This window comes from Odocoileus virginianus, chromosome 13 (genome assembly GCF_023699985.2).
Source record: "Odocoileus virginianus isolate 20LAN1187 ecotype Illinois chromosome 13, Ovbor_1.2, whole genome shotgun sequence".
Lineage (NCBI taxonomy): Eukaryota > Metazoa > Chordata > Mammalia > Artiodactyla > Cervidae > Odocoileus > Odocoileus virginianus.
Genome location: NC_069686.1, coordinates 32970410 through 32988350, shown reverse-complemented (window position 1 = coordinate 32988350; position 17941 = coordinate 32970410). Strand labels below are relative to the sequence as shown.

Here is a 17941-nt window from a genome sequence, read left to right as displayed (position 1 = left end):
ATAGAAGTCATATATATACACATACATATATATATACACACACACATATATATATAGTAGGCTTACATTTTGTTAGCCTAAATAACCAAGAATTGACTATGAGTACTTAATATTTGTTTGAAATGTGCTTGAGAATACAATCTCAGGTATCACTTTAGTTTATCAAATGTACTAACCAATTCACACTAATCTTTCTGAGTCATGTTTTCCTCCCAATAACTCACAATCCAAAAACATAATTACATTTCCTTGGCTTTGCAGACAAGGCTGACAAAGTACAGACTAGGAAAATGCACTTAAATATTTAAAACTGTTAATGATGTTCTTTGTTAATGAAACACTCTGGAGCCAAATATTGCATACAATTATTTCTTTTGTTTCTTTCTGTCTCAACTCTTTTAGTAAGTGTTAAGTAGTAATTTTTTAAACCTTTATTTTTGGCTGTGCGAGGTCTCCGGTGCTGCACAGGCTATTTTCTAGTTGCAGTAGTCAGCAGGGGCTACCGTTCCTAGTGGTGCGTGGGCTTCTCACTGCAGTGGCTTTGGAGGCGTCTCTCGCTGCAGAGCGCAGGCTCTAGGGCACACGGGCTTCAGTGGTTGTGGCGTGCAGGCTCAGTAGTTGCAGCTGTGGCAGATAAGGCTCACCAGCCCAAACTCAAGGAACAGACTTGGAGACATGAGGTGCACCAAGAAGCAAGGCTTTAATGAGTCTTGCAAGATCAGATGTCTTGTGGGAAGGCACACCAGAGTTGTTGCAATGGGGATTTTAGCCTATCGGCATGCAAGTCCCTCCCCCAGTCCTCACTGGCTGAGTACTATGAGGTTAACAATCTTCCGGAGGAAGTCATCTGGATTTATTACTCTCCCTTTGTCTGGATTTTCTGGCACAAGTATCTTAAGAGCTGAAACATCAGCACGCCATCACTCTAGGCTGCTGCTGTTGCTGCGTCGCTTCAGCTGTGTCCGACTCTGTGCGACCCCACAGACGGCAGCCCTAGGCTAGCTGTCCTTGAAAATGGACCACTTTAAGTTTCTATTTCTTAAGTAGCTCCCGTGCTCTAGAGCACAGGCTCAGCTGCTCCAGGGCATGTGGGATCTTCCCGGACCAGAGATGGAACCTGAGTCTCCGGCACTGGCAGGCAGATGCTTTACCACTGAGCCATCAGGGAAGCCCCTGTAAAGTAGTCATTTTAAGTCACGAAAGTAAATAGAGTTGTACTACTTACTATTTACTTCTTAAATAGAGAAATACTTCTTTTTAAAATTTTTATTAGAGTATAGTTAATTTACAATGTTGTGTTAGTTTCAGGTGATTCAAAGTGAAAAAGTTATAGTTATACATATATCCACTTTTTTTTTTAAGGTTCTTTTCCCAATAGGCCATTACAAAGTATTGAGTAGAGTTCCTAGTACTATAAAGCAGGTTCTTATTAGTCATCCATTTTATATATAGTAGTGTGTATCTGTCAATCTGAATCTCCCAATTTATACCCCCCCTTACCCCCTGGTAACCATGTTTGTTTTCTACATCCATGACTCTACTTCTCTTCTGTAAGTTAGTTCATTTGTACCTTCATCTTTTGCTGCTGGACTTAGGTCACTATGACAATCTCTAGGTCCATCCATGTTGCTGCAAAGACAACATTTTGTCCTTTTTATGGCTGAGTAATATTCCGTTGTACATATGTGCCACATCTTCTTTATCCATTCCTCTGTTAATGGGCATTTAGGCTGCTTTCATGTCCTGGCTATTGTAAATAGTGCTCAATGAACATTAGGATGCCTGTGTCTTTTCAAATTATGGTTTTCTCTGGTTATATGCCCAGAAGTGGGATTGCTGGGTCATGTGGGGGTTCTATTTTTAGTTTAAGGAAACTACATACTGTTCTCCACAATGTCTGTATCAATTTACATTCCCACCAGCAGTGTAGGAGAGTTCCTAAGATATACTTCCTACACAGGAGAAAGTGAGAGGGACTGATAGGGAATGAACATGAGGGAAGGGACAGCATGTGTCAGAGATCAGTATAATTGACATTTAAAGACTGACTATTGGCACTAGGTACTGTTCTAGGAACTGAACATAAATACACCCATCAACAAATATATGTGTTGTACTGACTACCACTGTCTTGGTTTAATTAACAAACTTGCAATGGAAACTTGCTAATGAAAAAAACTGAAAAGCATATAGTATTTCCCCCCATGAAAGTTTTTCTCTAAAAGGATCAATTTATGTCCTGTGAATGACCAGTATTTTTGCTTACAGGGAATACAATATAATCATATTTCTCAAAATGTTTTCCACGGAGTATTCTTATCACAAAATCTGGGGGAAAGGATAGTTAAATTTGGGAAATATCACTTTAGATTTCCAAAATGCACTGTAATACAGTAAAGGTTATAAGAAGTCTTGTAGTAAAGATACTTGTTTGAATTTAACTCATTATTTCTATTAAGACAAGCTAACAAATGTTTAATATATGCTACGTCGCTTCAGTCGTGTCCAACTCTGTGCGACGCTATGCACTGTAGCCCTCCAGGCTCCTCTGTCCACAGGATTCTCCAGGCAAGAATACGGGAGTGGGTTGCCATTTCCTCTTCCAAATGTTTAATATAGTTCATCTAACTTAAGCTTTCATCATTTAAAGATCATTTTCTTACATGCCACTAAGATAAAGTCTCCACTTTACAATGTATCACTTCCTTTTCACTTAAAATTATTTTGTCCCTATTACAGGAATTCTTTCAGACAGAAACTGTTCAGATAGCTTTTTGATCTTGTCATTCTTGTACTACACAGAATTTGTTTTAAATGAGCAAAATAAACTAGTCAAGCAAGTTTTTCACATTTGGAAACTGACTCTTTAGAATCACTTTTCAATGAAGACTTACTGCTGTTTACGTGCTTGTGATCAACTATCATTCTCAGTACCATGAAGATGACTGATAATGTGAGTTTCTTAAAATATTATTATTCCTGGGATTTTCCTTGAAGTCCCTAAAATCATTCATTAAATTTTCATCTTAGTACTTTCTCGATCTTACCAGAAGTATTAAAGTTTTTAGACAATAATCAAGATGTATTTAAATGCTTATTGATTTAAAATTTACATTAATTACTAAAACTGTAATTGGCTACAATAAGAAAAACAAGTTTGTATATGTCCAAGTAGTGTCAGCTGCAATACAGTGTCTTCTCCCCTCAAGCAATTGTAAGATCCCATTTACTATTAAAAAAACTTACTACTTCAGAGAAGGTATAATAATAATAATATTATATGTGTCATGAAACTGAAGAAATAATTATATCCAGCATCCTGCAGAATGAGGGACTGATAGTACAAAATTTGGGTAGCATTTTATGGAAATATTTTAGTTGATCATTCAATTGCACACTGAGACCTTCTGGCTTGTATTTAATTGTCAGGTCAATAAAATAACTCCCAATTATGTCACTACTGATCATTTATTTCTATGAATTCAAGCTCATCCTAGATCTTGGATCATGTTGATCTGTTAGGACTGGGAGAATTTGCCAGGTGGAATCTACTCTTCAAGGAATGAATAATTACCATGTTGTGTACCACCATCCAAGGAAAGATATCTCTATACAGGTTTCAAAATTTCTCCAGTTTTTTCTTTTTTTTTTTTAATCTAGTAAATGGGCAAGAGCTTGGACTATGATATAAGATGGATGTGAATGACTTCTAATCCTCTCCTGATATTTTCTAAGCAAGCTTGAGCATATTTAATCTTTTAAAGCTCCAACTCTTTCATCCTTAAACAAACAAAAACAATAACAGATAGGGGTATGACAGAGATTTAATGAGAAAATGTATATGAGTGTCTATAGTCGAGTTTGGGCTTCCCTGGTGGTTCAGCAGTAAAGAATCTGCCCTGCAATGCAGGAGCTGCAGGATACGTGGGTTCAATTCCTGGGTTGGGAAGATCCCCTGGAGAAGGGCATGACAACCCACTCCAGTATTCTTGCCTGAAGAATCCATGATAGAGATATCCAGGATAGAGGAGCCTGACAGGCTGCAGTTCATAAGGGTCGCAAAGAGACAGACACGACTGAGCACACATGCATGCATAGCAGAACTGTAAAAGAAAAACATGAAGTGAAAAAATTTAAGCATGAAAGAAAATACACCTGGACGTTATATATATATCTGGGGATCTCTAAGCATACTATGAAGGGTAGAAAATATAAAGGAAAGATTTTTACTGTGTCTAAATTTGAAGTTAGTCTCTTATAGGCAGCATATATAGGTGTCTTGTTTTTGTTTTTAGTCCTCTGTTACAGTCTTTTCATTGGAATATTTAGTCCATTTAACATTTAAAGTAATTACTGATAGGTATGTACATACTGACAGTTTGTTCATTGTTTGCTGGTAGTTATTTTTGTAGTTCTTTTTGCTTCCTTTCTTCTTCTGTGATTTGATAACTATGTCTAGTGTAATGTTTGAATTCCTTTGTGTGTGCATGTATTCTAAGTTTTTGATATGTGGCTAGTATGAAGTTCATATGTAACAGGTTATATATATAAATATCTTAAGTTAATGATCTCTTAAGTTTTAATGCATTTTAACAATGCTATATTTTTACTTCCCCTTCCTGTTTAATGTTAATGACATATTTTACACTTTTTTGTTTTAAATATCCTTTACTTATTGTGTACATAGATGTTTTACTACATTTGTCTTTACTACTTTAACCTTCCTACTAGATTTAGAAGTGGTTGATGTACTCTGTGGTTGCCTTCACCAATGAGATTTTTCCTTTTGTAATTTTTATGTTTCTAGTTCTAGTCTTTTCTACTTATAGAAGTCTCTTCACCATTTTTTACAAAGCCACTATAATGGTGCTAAACTATTTTAGCTTTTGCTTCTCTGTAAAACTCTTTCTCTCTCCTTTAAGTCTGAATGGTAGTCTTTCTAAGTAGAAAATTCTTTATTATAGTTGTTTTCCTCTCATCATTTTGGGTACAGAATGCCACACCCTTCTGGCCTGCAATGTTTCTGCTAAAGTCAGCTGATAGCCTTTATGGGAGTTTCCTCTTAAAATGTAAATAATTGTTTTTCTCTTGCTGTTAAGGTATGCTCTTTAATTTTTGCCATTTTAATTATAAACTGTTTTGGTGTGGACCTCTTTGAGTTCATCTTGTTTGGCACACTCTGTGCTTACTACATCTGGATGTGTGTTTCCCAGGTTTGTGAAGTTTTCATCTATTATTTCTTCAGGTAAGATCACTTACCCTTTCTCCTCTTAGGACTCCTATTATGCAAATATTAGTATACTTGATGTTTTCACAAAAGTGTCACAAACTATCAGCATATTTTCTTTTTTCTGTTCAACTTCATTTTTCTACTACTCTGTCCACTGATATAATCCTCTGTATCATCTGATCTACTGTTGATTCCTTCAAGTATATATTTTATTTCAGTTAGTATACTCTCAGCTCATTTTGAATCTTTATATTTTCTAACTCTATTAAAATCTGCACTATATTCAATCATTATTTTCCCAAGTTTGTTGAACATCTTTATGATTATTACCTTGATGTCTCTGTAAGGGAGGTTATTTAATCTTCATTTTTCTATGATTTTGTCTCATTCCTTCATTTGGACCATATTCCTCTCTTGCCTCATCTTACTTAATTTTCTGTGTTTATTTCTAGGTATTGAAGGGGTTATGTCTTACAGTCTTTGAAATGTGGCCTTATTTAGGTGAATTCCTATGGGGTCCAGAGCACATACTCCTCTGTTCACTACAGCTTTGTGCTCTTCATGCCCTAGCATATTTCCTTCTGTTTTGACAGCCAATGGCTGTTTGCTTGCTCTTAGGCAGGGGCCATGTTAATTGCCAGGCCTTGCTTGGTGTGGTGGCTACTGGCCCACTAGTGGATAGGGTGTGGCAAGCTACAGAGCCCAGTGGGGTGCAGGACTGGTCCTGCCTGCTGGTGGGCAGTGCCAGGTGTTGAAGTGACTGGCTGATGCCCAAGGATGCCAGGTTTGGAGCTAGCACACTGATGGTCCAGGCCAGGTGCCAACATGGCTGACTGTGAGGTCTGGGGGGTCATGGGACTGGTGCTGGCCTGCTGGTTTGCATGGCCCAGTCCCCCACTCAGATATATGCATGCCATGGGAAATCAGGGCTGGTGCTGGTCCACTGGTGAGCAGGTAAGTCCCTGGCACTTTAAGGGTGGAGGTAGGATTTCAAAATGTCACTTGCCAGCAATAGTAATACAGCAGTAAAATGAGCTCTCCAAAATAGCTGCCTCCAGTGGCTGTGTCCTTCTTCATGCCCAGAAGGCTCTCCAGGATTAGCAAATGGGTCTGACCCAAGCTCCTTTCAAACTACTGCTTCTATGCTGATTAAGGTTGTGAGAGATTGCACAAACCCTTTAACAGAAAAGTCTCTGTTTCCTATAGCCCTCCCACTTTCCTGAACGGAAGCCCTGCTGGTTTTCAAAGCCAGACATTCTAGGGGCTCATGTTTCTGGTGCGGGATCTCTGGGCTAGGTAGCTCAACATGAGGTTCAGACACCTCACTCCTTGCAGAAAACTCCTATCATTGTTTTATCCCTCCCATTTGTGGGTTACCAACCCTGAAAGTTTGGGTCCTAACTATACTGTCTCCACCATTCCTACTAATCTTATTGTGGTTTCTTATTTTTAAATTTTTATTGTATATTGGAGCACAGCTGATTAACAATATTGTGCTTGAGGTGTACAGCAAAGTGATTAGGTATACATATATACATGTATCTACTCTTTCTCAAATTATTTTCCTGTCTAGGTTATTACAGAATGTTGAGTAGAGAGTTCCCTGTGCTATACAGTAGGTCCTTGTTGGTTATCCATTTTAAATATTAATATAACGGTGTGTACATGTTAATCCCAAATTCCCAACCTATTTCTCTTTCCCACTCAGTTAACTATAATTTTTTCCTCTAAGTCTGTGAGTCATACTGTTGAGTTCCTTCTTTATGTCTTTAGTTGGAATAGATATTTTTTGCTCATCTTCTGGTCCTTCCCATAGATATGGGAAGGATATCGTTATGAAAATCATTATGCAAATAGTTGTAATTTTGGTTTGTCTCTGGGAGATGCGTTCAGGGTCCTCTTACTCCACCATCTATGTCACCTTCTGACCTGCCCAGACTTTTGATGATAAAGAGCAGACTGATATAAATAAATTGAGAAGTTTTCTGATATTCACTTCTTCTATGTGATACTGTTCTCAACAGAAGCTATGATCTTTGTACAATTCATTATCTCATTTTTATTCCATTAAAATAAAACTGAAGTGATAATAGTAAATGATAAGTTCAACAGATAATCACTGTGTATTACTAGCTGGCATGGGTCATCAGCTGCTTAATATAGTTCTAACCATTGACTTCCTAATGAGCAGTTATGAGCCTGATAATTTCTGTGCATATTAAGAATGACTAAAAATTAAAATGGCAGGATAAGAGTAGCTTTAAATTTAAAAAAAAAATTCCAACTGTGTTAAACTTCTTACACATATAGTACTTAGATACTCTAGAATGCAGTAACCCCTAGTTGACCTAAAAAATGATCTTTTTATTATACTTGAGAATAAATGTAGATTATTTGAATAGCCCTTGATGACAATTTTTTTAAGTAAATAACAAAATAAAGATAATTTTCTCTTTAACAGGAATTTTGAAAATATAAAAAAATTCTTAGCTAAAACTATACTCATTTTATACAAGCATATTGTTAATATATAATTGTATATAGAAAACTGTGATTTAAAAAAAAGAAAACTGTGATTAGCTTCACAGTTTTAATTTTTGTACTTAAGGATAAAATAGATTTTTAAAGGTTTTTTTTTTCTTTCTCTTCTTTTAGTAGCAAAGAGAATGCACTGCTTTTATTTTTCAGTTATTTTTGTTCCACAGATTTACTCAGTTACAATGATAGTGTAAAAAATTATTTCTATTTTATTTCCATTTCCAATATTTTATAGACATTTCAATACAGCAATCATATTTTGTCAATTAGATATACCACTGATTTACTTAAAAATTCCCATATTGAAGGAAATTATTTCCTCTTTTTACCACTTTAAGCTATGCTACAATATGTATTTTTATGCACAAAACTCAAGAGCTTTAGTCTAAACGCAGGTATTCTCTCATCAGGTACCTTGACTATAGGTAATCAAAACTGTTAGGCTTATTAGCTATCTGCTTGGGAGGAACTTATTTGAGATGATGACGATCTTCTATTTGAAGAATTAAATACAATTCTTCTACATATCTAGATTATCTAGATTAATACTCCAATAACATAGATTTTAACATGAATAAATAACAGGTTATTTATCATTTACCTATTAATCAAACCTGCAAATGTAGAGTTAAAGTATTTTTTTATTATAATTCATCATTAAACTCTAAAGGTCAGAGCTTCTCTAGCATTTGTTCAAGTTCCATTGAAAGATTTACCTTAAAAACTTGTAACTCCTATAAGCTGCTTTTGAAAAAAAATCAAAATTCATTAAAATTCCTTCTATTGCAAACTTCTTCCCTCACCCTATTTTTGTCATAGCATGTATCACCTTCTAATGTATTACTGTTTACTTATGTCTGAAAACATGCTCTGTATAAAGGCTGGAACATGATAAATATCTGCTGATTTAAATGTTGGCTTGGCTTATGCTATCTTTGTCTGTTTCTCTTTCCATTTGTTTATCTTATTCCTGTATTTGCTTCACTATCTTAGAAGGCATTCTCTATATGGTAGGCTCAGAAGCTCCAGGCTTTAGTCATCTTTACAGCTAGCAATTCCAAAGAAAAGAGAAATTCTACTTTCTAATAGTCCTAGAAAGTTGTCAGAGCATAATTTTATTTATTTATACTTTTATCACATGTCCAGTCCTAAGCCAATCATTATGGTAGGTTGTAAGTAAATGATGAATGGGCTGCTTTGATTGTCTTGGGGGCTACTCAGAGTTTGTCCTAAGGAACAGCAGCATCCCCTGGGAGCTTGTTAAGTATGTAGACTCTCAGGCCTCAGTATAGACCACCTGAATCAGAATGTGAATTTTTAACAAGATTCACCAGTGGTATGCCTTTATTCTGTGATGCTAGTTGGAGCTGGAAAGACAGGAAGGGGGATGAGGTCAGCAAGTCACACAAAGTTGAAGTGAGGATGTGACGATTGCCCAAAGAAAACTTGAATGCTCTTACCAACATGCAAAATGGATGCCAGGCAGTCAAAAGCAGTAGGTATCCATTACAATGTGTAATATGTATTCAATAATTATCATATACCACACACAAGATACCTTAGGAATCAAGAGATTAAATTATTTGTCCAAAGTTCTTACTGGAAAGGCAAAGAGAATTAACCTGTGATAGGATATCAAGTACTAACAAGTATACTGGAGAATAAAGAAGAATGAAGGGATAGAGCATTACCAAGATGATGGGAAAGGTGATCAGTTTAGAGAAGAAAGTCAGGGTGAGCATGAGGAAGTAAATTTTGATTAGAGGTTTGGAGAAAGAGAAAGAAAGCAAGAAAGAGTGGGAGAGCCAGTTTTGCTACAATGAAGTGAATACAGGTGATTAAGTCAGAGAGATAACCAAGGGTCATTTCATAAAGAAACTCAGGCAATGATTAAGGTTATTGTCAATTATTTCTAGCACAATGGAAAATTGTTGGACGCTCTGGAGCAAGGGAACACATGATTTTATATTTCAAATATACTGTCTAGGGAGCAGGCAACATTAAATAAAGGATAAATGGAGAAATGTAAGATGTCAGGGAGACTATTTAGGAGGTGATGGCATGCTTAGTCTTAGGCAAGAGATGAGAGAGAGACAGGCCAGGATGGTAAAGGGGATGATAGAGGAGCTTGGAATCTATGGACAGTCCTTGACTCATGATGATTTGACTAAAGTTTTCAACTTTATTATGGTGTGAAAGCAATGTGTATTCAGTAAAAACTGTACTCGTGAAACTTTAGAATTTGGTCTTTTTCCAGGCTAGCAACATACAGCATAATACTCTCTCGAGAAGCTGGGCCGCCCCAGCACCCAGTCAGCCATGTGATCAGGAGGGTGAAAACAACCGATACACTTAAAACCATTCTCTATCCATTCGGTCACCCTGTTTTTCACTTTCAGTATAATATTCAATAAAGTATGTGAGATATTCAACAATTTTTTTTTAAATTGGATTAACATTAGATGATTTTTTCCAAGTGTAGGCTAATAATTGTGGGTTAATGCAAGTGTTCTGAGCACATCTGATGTAGGCTTGGCTCAGCTGCAACATTTGGTAGGTTAGGTCTATTGAATACATTTTTTTAACTTATGATAGATTTCTCAGAATGTAACCCAACTATATGTAGAAAGATCCATATTGTGGATTGTTAATGAATTGAATGTGTGTGTGAGATAAAAGAAATAGTCCTATGTTTTTGCCTTGAGAAAATGGGTGGACACTTGTGCTAGTTACTGAAATAGAGAATCTTGAAGATGGGTCATATGGAAAATCAAGAGGACCTTTTTGGAATGTCAAATTTAAGATGCAAAACTGCTGAATTAAATCCTTTGAAGCAGCATTGCCTTTTTTGCTGAGTCCAATAGAATTTCTCTTTTTTAAATAAGATTTTCAAAGCCACCTATTAGTGTACCACTAAACAAATTCTTTTAGTAATCTATTTTGTAAATGTTATTGAACTTCTTTTGAAGGCTATATCCAGATTGTAGGTTCTGGATACAATTATTTTGAAAGGAATTATTTGTCTACAAAGCCCAAATATCTTTTTATTTTCATCTAAATACTAGCTAGAAAAATCAGTATTTTGTTGTAGAAGGAAAAGGTTTGGCTGCTTAAGCACTTTGGGAAAACACAAAATTCTGAAAAAAAACCAAACGGGTGGTGAGGAGTGGGAAGGACTGGCAGGTGGTAAGCCTCAAGAGTGCGGCCTTATTTCAAAATAGCAACCTAAATAATGGTATTAGTTACAGACATTTAGACTAAACAATTGTTCTTTTATTACACATGACTAATAGACTTTGCTGTTTGGTTGGGATAGCATATAAAGACTGGGCCATTTTTTTCCTGTGCCAAAGTGTGGTTGCTTACTGCTCTTAAACAGAGATCTTTTCAAAATCTAAGAATTAATTGTCATCTTATAACAGTTCTTTAGCCATTTCAATTAAATATTAGTAATGAGCAATTCATGTCACTATCTTTTATATAAAATTAGTGGTGTTATTTCTATTTCTCAACTAAAACTCATTCTATTAAGATCCTCAATGGAAAATTCATTTTAAATTCATATATCCTGCTATTAAATGAAGTACAGTTAAGCAATTTTAATAATACACATGTGAGTATATTTCATTTGCTTGTGGTTTCTTTTTTTTTTTTCCATTTATTTTTATTAGTTGGAGGCTAATTACTTTACAATATTGTAGTGGTTTTTGTCATACATTGACATGAATCAGCCATGGATTTACATGTATTCCCCATCCCGGTCCCCCCTCCCCACCCCATCCCTCTGGGTCTTCCCAGTGCACCAGGCCCGAGCACTTGTCTCAGGCACCCAACCTGGGCTGGTGATCTGTTTCACCCTAGATAATATACATGTTTCGATGCTGTTCTCTTGAAACATCCCACCCTCGCCTTCTCCCAGAGTCCACAAGTCTGTTCTATACATCTGAGTCTCTTTATCTGTTTTGCATATAGGGTTATCGTTACCATCTTTCTAAATTCCATATATATGTGTTAGTATACTGTAATGGTCTTTATCTTTCTGGCTTACTTCACTCTGTATAATGGGCTCCAGTTTCATCCATCTCAACATACAGATGCTTGTGGTTTCTTTATGCTTATTTATTTACTAACTTAAGGATTTGAAGTGTTTTACACTAACTTTTAAAACAGGGAAAAATTAGTAAAGAAAAAGTTAGGTCCTAAACCTAGATAAAATAAAAATTCAAGAAGGAAAACAGAACACAAATGTGTCATCCATTGTGAGGGTCATATTTATGTATATTCTCATGAAATGCACAAGTAGTGAATTAATGACACTAAAGGAAAAATATGAGGAATAAAAATAGTGAAGCCACTGAAACTTTCATTAAAAAGAAACCACATTATCACACAGCTCAATTAAGCTTTCAATATGAGATGCTAAATTAATACTAACTTATACTTACTTGATTAATTATTCAATTTAAGAAGTACAAGTACTTGGTGATAAATATTTGCATTTTAAGTCATAACCAATGGAAAAACTTTTTATATCCATTTAATGTACTAATTGGATGTTAGCAAGAAATCAGTGTAGTAGCAGCTGCACATGCAATTCAATTTGATGAAATTTTAATTATAGAGAAAAAACTGATAGCAAACAGAGTGAAACAGTGCTAAAATGAAAACAGCATAAACGGATTTCAATGTTTCTCTGAAAAATTCCAGGTGTTGTCAAAGTGGATTACGGAGACGTGTCAGTCAGAAAAACACTAAGAGAAAATCTGAAGTGTAAGCCCTTTTCTTGGTACCTTGAAAACATCTATCCGGACTCCCAGATCCCAAGACGTTATTACTCACTTGGAGAGGTATGAATTATTTATTTTGGTTAAGTTATAAATATATTTTGCAAAAGGGGCAATTTCTAAGGAGCTCAGTATTTTTTATGTTATGAATACAATGCTTTAAAGGTTTTTAAACAGATCTATTTTAAAAGACTTCTCATAAAATTACAAGGACCATAAAGGTCTATGTCACTGGGATTTATAAAAAATAAAAACACAGTTTAAGGTAGAATAAATATTTTTTATTTCATTATAAATAGCTCTAAAACTTTTTAATCATATGGAATTTAGAGTCTTTGAGGTTTACAGCAAATTTTGAGTTTTTCTTTATGTGGGCTATAAGTGTTAATACTTACTGTGGGAAAACAAACTGGAAACTTTAAATTTATTTAGTAAAGATAATATGTAATAATCCCTTACACAGTAATATAGTAACATATTTTTGGAAGAGTAAACTTTATAAAGCAAAATAAAATAGTAAGAGGATTAGCTTAATTTACATTTTTTATAAATTGCATCAAAAACTGGCCAAAAAGAGTTAGTTGGATTCTTCTATCTGCTTTGATATTCAATCTATTATAATATAGCACACCATGTAACCAAGTGAAGATTCCCTAAACATTCATGAGAAGGGAGGGTGAAAGATATTATCATAATACTGTTATCAAAATCATGATGACTTTGTGGACACATGGAGAACCCCTGATCTGTTTCATACTTTTTCAAAATATTATCTTTATTTTTTAATAAACATTGTCACTTCTTAGAAAGTTTTCACTCTCACTCATCCGGAAATCTACTTTTTCTAATAACCATGTACAATTCAGAGGACAAATCTGCCCTAACTTTATTATATTCAGAAGAAAACAATGCACTTTTGTTTTTATTTTTCTCTTCCTCTGTGACTTTTAAAATTTTTATTGGAGTATAGTTCATTTATAATGTTGTGTTAGTGTCAGATGTACTACAAAGTGAGTGATTCATTTATATATATACATATCTCTATTCCTTAGATTCTTTTCCCATAATAAGCTACTACAGAGCATTGAGTCGAGTTCCTTGTGCTATATACAGTAGATCCTTATTAGTTATCTATTTTATATTGTGTATGTATCAATCCCAATATGCCAATTTATGCTCCCCTTCCCAGCACCCTGGTAACCCTAAGTTTATTTGTATGTCAAATATATTTGTTTTGTAAATAAGTTCATTTGTGCTTTATTTTTTAGATTCCACATCAAAGCACTATTTATTTTTTGTTCTTACTTCACTCAGTACAACAATTTCTAGGCCCATTCATGTTGCTGCAAATGGAATTATTTCATTCTTTTTTATGGCTGAGTCATATTTCATCATACATATGTACCACATCTTCTTTATCCATTATTCTGTTGATGAACATTTAAGTTGCTTCCATGTCCTGGCTACTGTAAGTATTGCCTCGTTAAACACTGGGGTGCATATATCTTTTTAAATCAAGAGTTTTCTCTAGATATATGCCCAGGAGTGGGATTGCTGGATAATATGGAAGCTCTATTTGTAGTTTTTCTTAGGGAATCTCCATACTGTTGTCCATAGTGGCTGCACTAATTTATATTCCCACCAACAGTGTAGGAGGGTTCCCTTCTCTCTAGCATTTATTGTTTGTAGATTTTTTTAGGATGACCATTCTGACCAGTGTAAGATGTGTCTCATTATACATTTGATTTGCATTTCTCCAATAACTGGTGATGTTGAGCATCTTTTTATGTGCTTTTTGGCCATTTGTATGTCTTCTTTAAAGAAATGTACATTTAGATCTTCTGCCCATTTTCTGATTGTTTTGTTTGTTTTTGGATATTGAGCTGCATAAACTGTGTATTTTAGAGATTAACTCCTTTTCAGTCACTTCATTTGTAAATATTTTCTCCCATTCTCTGGGTTGTCTTTTCACTTTGTTTATGGTTTCCTTTGCTGTGCAAAAGCTTTTAGACCCCATTTGGTTGTTTTAATTTTCATTACTCTAGAAAGTGGAGTTTATTTTTGTGTACCTTGTTAGGGAGTGTTATTTTTTTTTCTTGTTTTAACACTTAGCTGTCCAGTTTTCCCAGCACCACTTATTCAGTTTTATCCATTGTATATTCCTGCCTCCTTTGTTGTAGATTAGGGGACCACAGGTGTGTGGGTTTGTCTCAGGGATTTCTATCTTGTTCCATTGGTCTATATTTCTGTTTTTGTACCAATACCATACTGTCTCAATGACTGTAGCTTTGTACTCTAGTCTGAAATCAGGCAATTTGATTCATCCAGCTTCATTTTTGCTTTCTCAAGATTGCTTCAGGTATTCAGGGTCTTTTGTGTTCTATACAAATTATAAAATTATTTGCTCTGTTGAAAATTACCATTGGTAATTTCATAGCAATTGCTTGAATCTATAGATTGCTTTGGGTACCATAGTTATAAAATATCTTTAGAGATTAAAAAGTTGGCTTCATTGTAACTATACAAGCATATGGTCATAATACATATTAATTGCTCAAAATAAGAGTTATCCCTTTATGAATTATATGCTTCATATTGGTAATTTCCCACTTAATAGGAATTACATTTAAGAAAACTAATTTAGTACTTGTTATTTTTAAAACATTTTAACAGCAATAATAATGCATTTGGGAAATATTATTTGAATCTGTCATTTTTATAGGTCATAACAGTGGAATATCTGAAAATTAACTCTAATATTTTTTCGTTCATTTGCCAAGATATCTATGAATTTATCCACTCTATAAACATTCCTATAAACATCACTAGAAAATAAAGAAAAGCATATAATTCATTTCCAGCTGAATTGTTTTTAAAGACTGTTTCTTTGTGCATTATCCATACACTGTCAAATCTCCACTCACTCATCAATCAGGTAAATATCTCTCCATAGAATTTTTCAGTTTATATCTATTTAACATTAATCTGAATTCTGTAGTGCAAAGGTTCATGTGTAATAACACTGAATGTTACCACTTTCTAGGTGTAACTTTGGCTTTCTTTTTTAATTAGTTGTTTTCATTGGGATGGGAGTGTCATTACTATTGTTTTTAAATAGGCAGTATTCCCATTTTAGCTCTAATGTCACAGGATTTATTTATATTTAACACATAGTATAGCATTTTTTAAACTAGAGCTCTATGTGCATGCTAGTTATTATAATCTAGTTCTACTAAAGATCTCCAATAAAGTATCTAACACACATTTCTTTTATGGAAAAGTTGGTTGAGCCAATTGTGAATCTGTACCTTTAGAAGAGGGAGTTTTTCTATTCTTGTGCAGGGTATTCTTCCCATGGCAGTCAGTGGACCCAGGTAGTGAGTAAATGCTGATCACTTTTTCTAAAAGAACATATGAGCAAGACCTGTTAACAAGACAGATATGAGTTAAGAGGAGTTTTTGGAAATTATCTAAGGCCATCAAGGTGACTCCTGAGAAAGACTCAGGACTCTGAAACAGAACCTAGATGTCACTTCCATTTTAAAAGTTCAGTTTCATACTCTCCTGCACTACACATTGAGAAATCTAACTGACTGACTTTCTGAAAAAATGAAGTGTGAGAAAATTCCTTTATACAACCTACTGATTTTAAAGTAGCTACCTTCTTTAATGGGTCAGGTAGCTATATTTTAATTTCTAGAAGTAATCTGAAAAACTTTTGAAAATAGAAATATACCTTTAGGGTTTTTGAAACATATCCAGGAGAGGGAACATGGTACACTGAAAGAATCCCAGACTTTGGAATCAAGCAGAGGAGGGTTTAAATCCTGACCTCCCACTTTAGGACTGAAGTAGCACTAGGTCTGTCTGTGGTATCCAGCAGTAGAAGGAAAGTAATCCTATAGGTTACAGTGATGATTGAGGATACAGAGCATCTATAACACCAGTAGTTACAGTTATTGTAATTATTATAGCTACTACTGTTTTCTTACTATGTCAAACATTATGCTAGATGCTTAAAAATTGTATTTTTTTTAAACAAATCACAATTTCTTGGCAGGTTTTGTTACTATCCCCAATTAAATATGGAAATCTCTATGTAGAAAATTCACATGATTGAACTAATGGTCATAGAACTAGCTAAATATTGAAGTCAGGATTCAAATATATTTTAGTCTAACAATAATGTCCACTTTTCCTTCTAACTAGAAGGAGAAAATGGATATCACTACATGTTATTCATTCAAAATACTTTTATTAAATAAGAGCTTAAGCTGTAACCTGTGTTATATGCTAAGGATGTAAAGTCAATAAGGAAAGAACTTTACTCTTGAGCCATTCTACTGAAATGGAAGTGAGGGAAAAAGCAAGAGATAATCAAACAGGTAAGAAATTCAGTTGAATTAAAACTGTCCTAGCAGGTATTTTAAAAACTCAATAAATTAAAAAATCTACGAGATATATCTGATTTTGAACTTTCTGGTATATTAATGTACTACAGTTTTCCATTTTAAAACTACCCTTCAAGAGATGCAGTCCTGCAACAGTTTCCTTGAAAACAAGGACAAATTCACCAAGCACTGTTTTCCAATTCAATTTTGCATAGACATGTGTAGTCACAGACATAGTCATAGACACTTTGATAGTGAATTTGAGATAAACTATTAATGGACTATAATGGACAGTCATTTAAATCTTTTTTTCTTTCTTACTATCTGTCATTATATATGAAGGCACTGTCTCTCAGATAGTCTCAAAGTGGAACCCGGTATCCAAAGCTACTTATCTAGGGCACAAAGTTATTTCTTTGAAGTAATTCATATGTACTCAATTTCAAATGAAATTGTTAGGATCTAACAATTTACAAGTTCTTTAAGTTTCAATGTTTATCAAAGCCCAGATATTTAATATTGCAGCGCACTGGTGAATATAAATACCTTCACATCAATTTCTCTTTATAACTTTCCTAGTTATATTAGAAGATAGAGGTAAACATGATATTCAGCTTCTATCACTGTATATTGTCACCAAAATAATCATCAGACAACTGTCGTAATTTCTCACATTTGAATTTTATGCTGGTAATTGAAATATTACTTCACCCAGCCCATGAATTACATGCAATTTCCAATGGGAAGTTAAAAGCTGAATTGCTTTGAACTAAAACCTTTAAGTAGCTTAATGAAGCATATGCCTTTTAGACTTAGTAAGCAGATCATAATGGAATAAGAAAGAAGAGCTTCTTGCAGCATTAAATTCTCTCTTGACGAACACTAGCTTATGTATATTTAGCATGTCAGCTCCTGATCTTGTAAATATAGAAGCTAATTCAACTATAAGATTGAAAATTGGCTTTCTAAAGTAGTAATGCTTTACCGTAAATTTTTGG

General features: G+C 34.5%; 1 protein-coding gene across 5 annotated transcripts in view; it reads left to right on the top strand.

The window, feature by feature from the left end:
* The window catches only part of GALNT13 (polypeptide N-acetylgalactosaminyltransferase 13), a 600481-nt gene that overhangs the window by 532317 nt on the left and 50223 nt on the right, over positions 1–17941 (top strand). For all 5 annotated transcript variants that reach the window (XM_070476184.1, XM_070476182.1, XM_070476181.1 and 2 more), the window contains one exon: positions 12476–12615. In XM_070476184.1, the coding sequence (XP_070332285.1) occupies positions 12476–12615 (140 nt within the window). The remainder of the gene's footprint in view (positions 1–12475; positions 12616–17941) is intronic.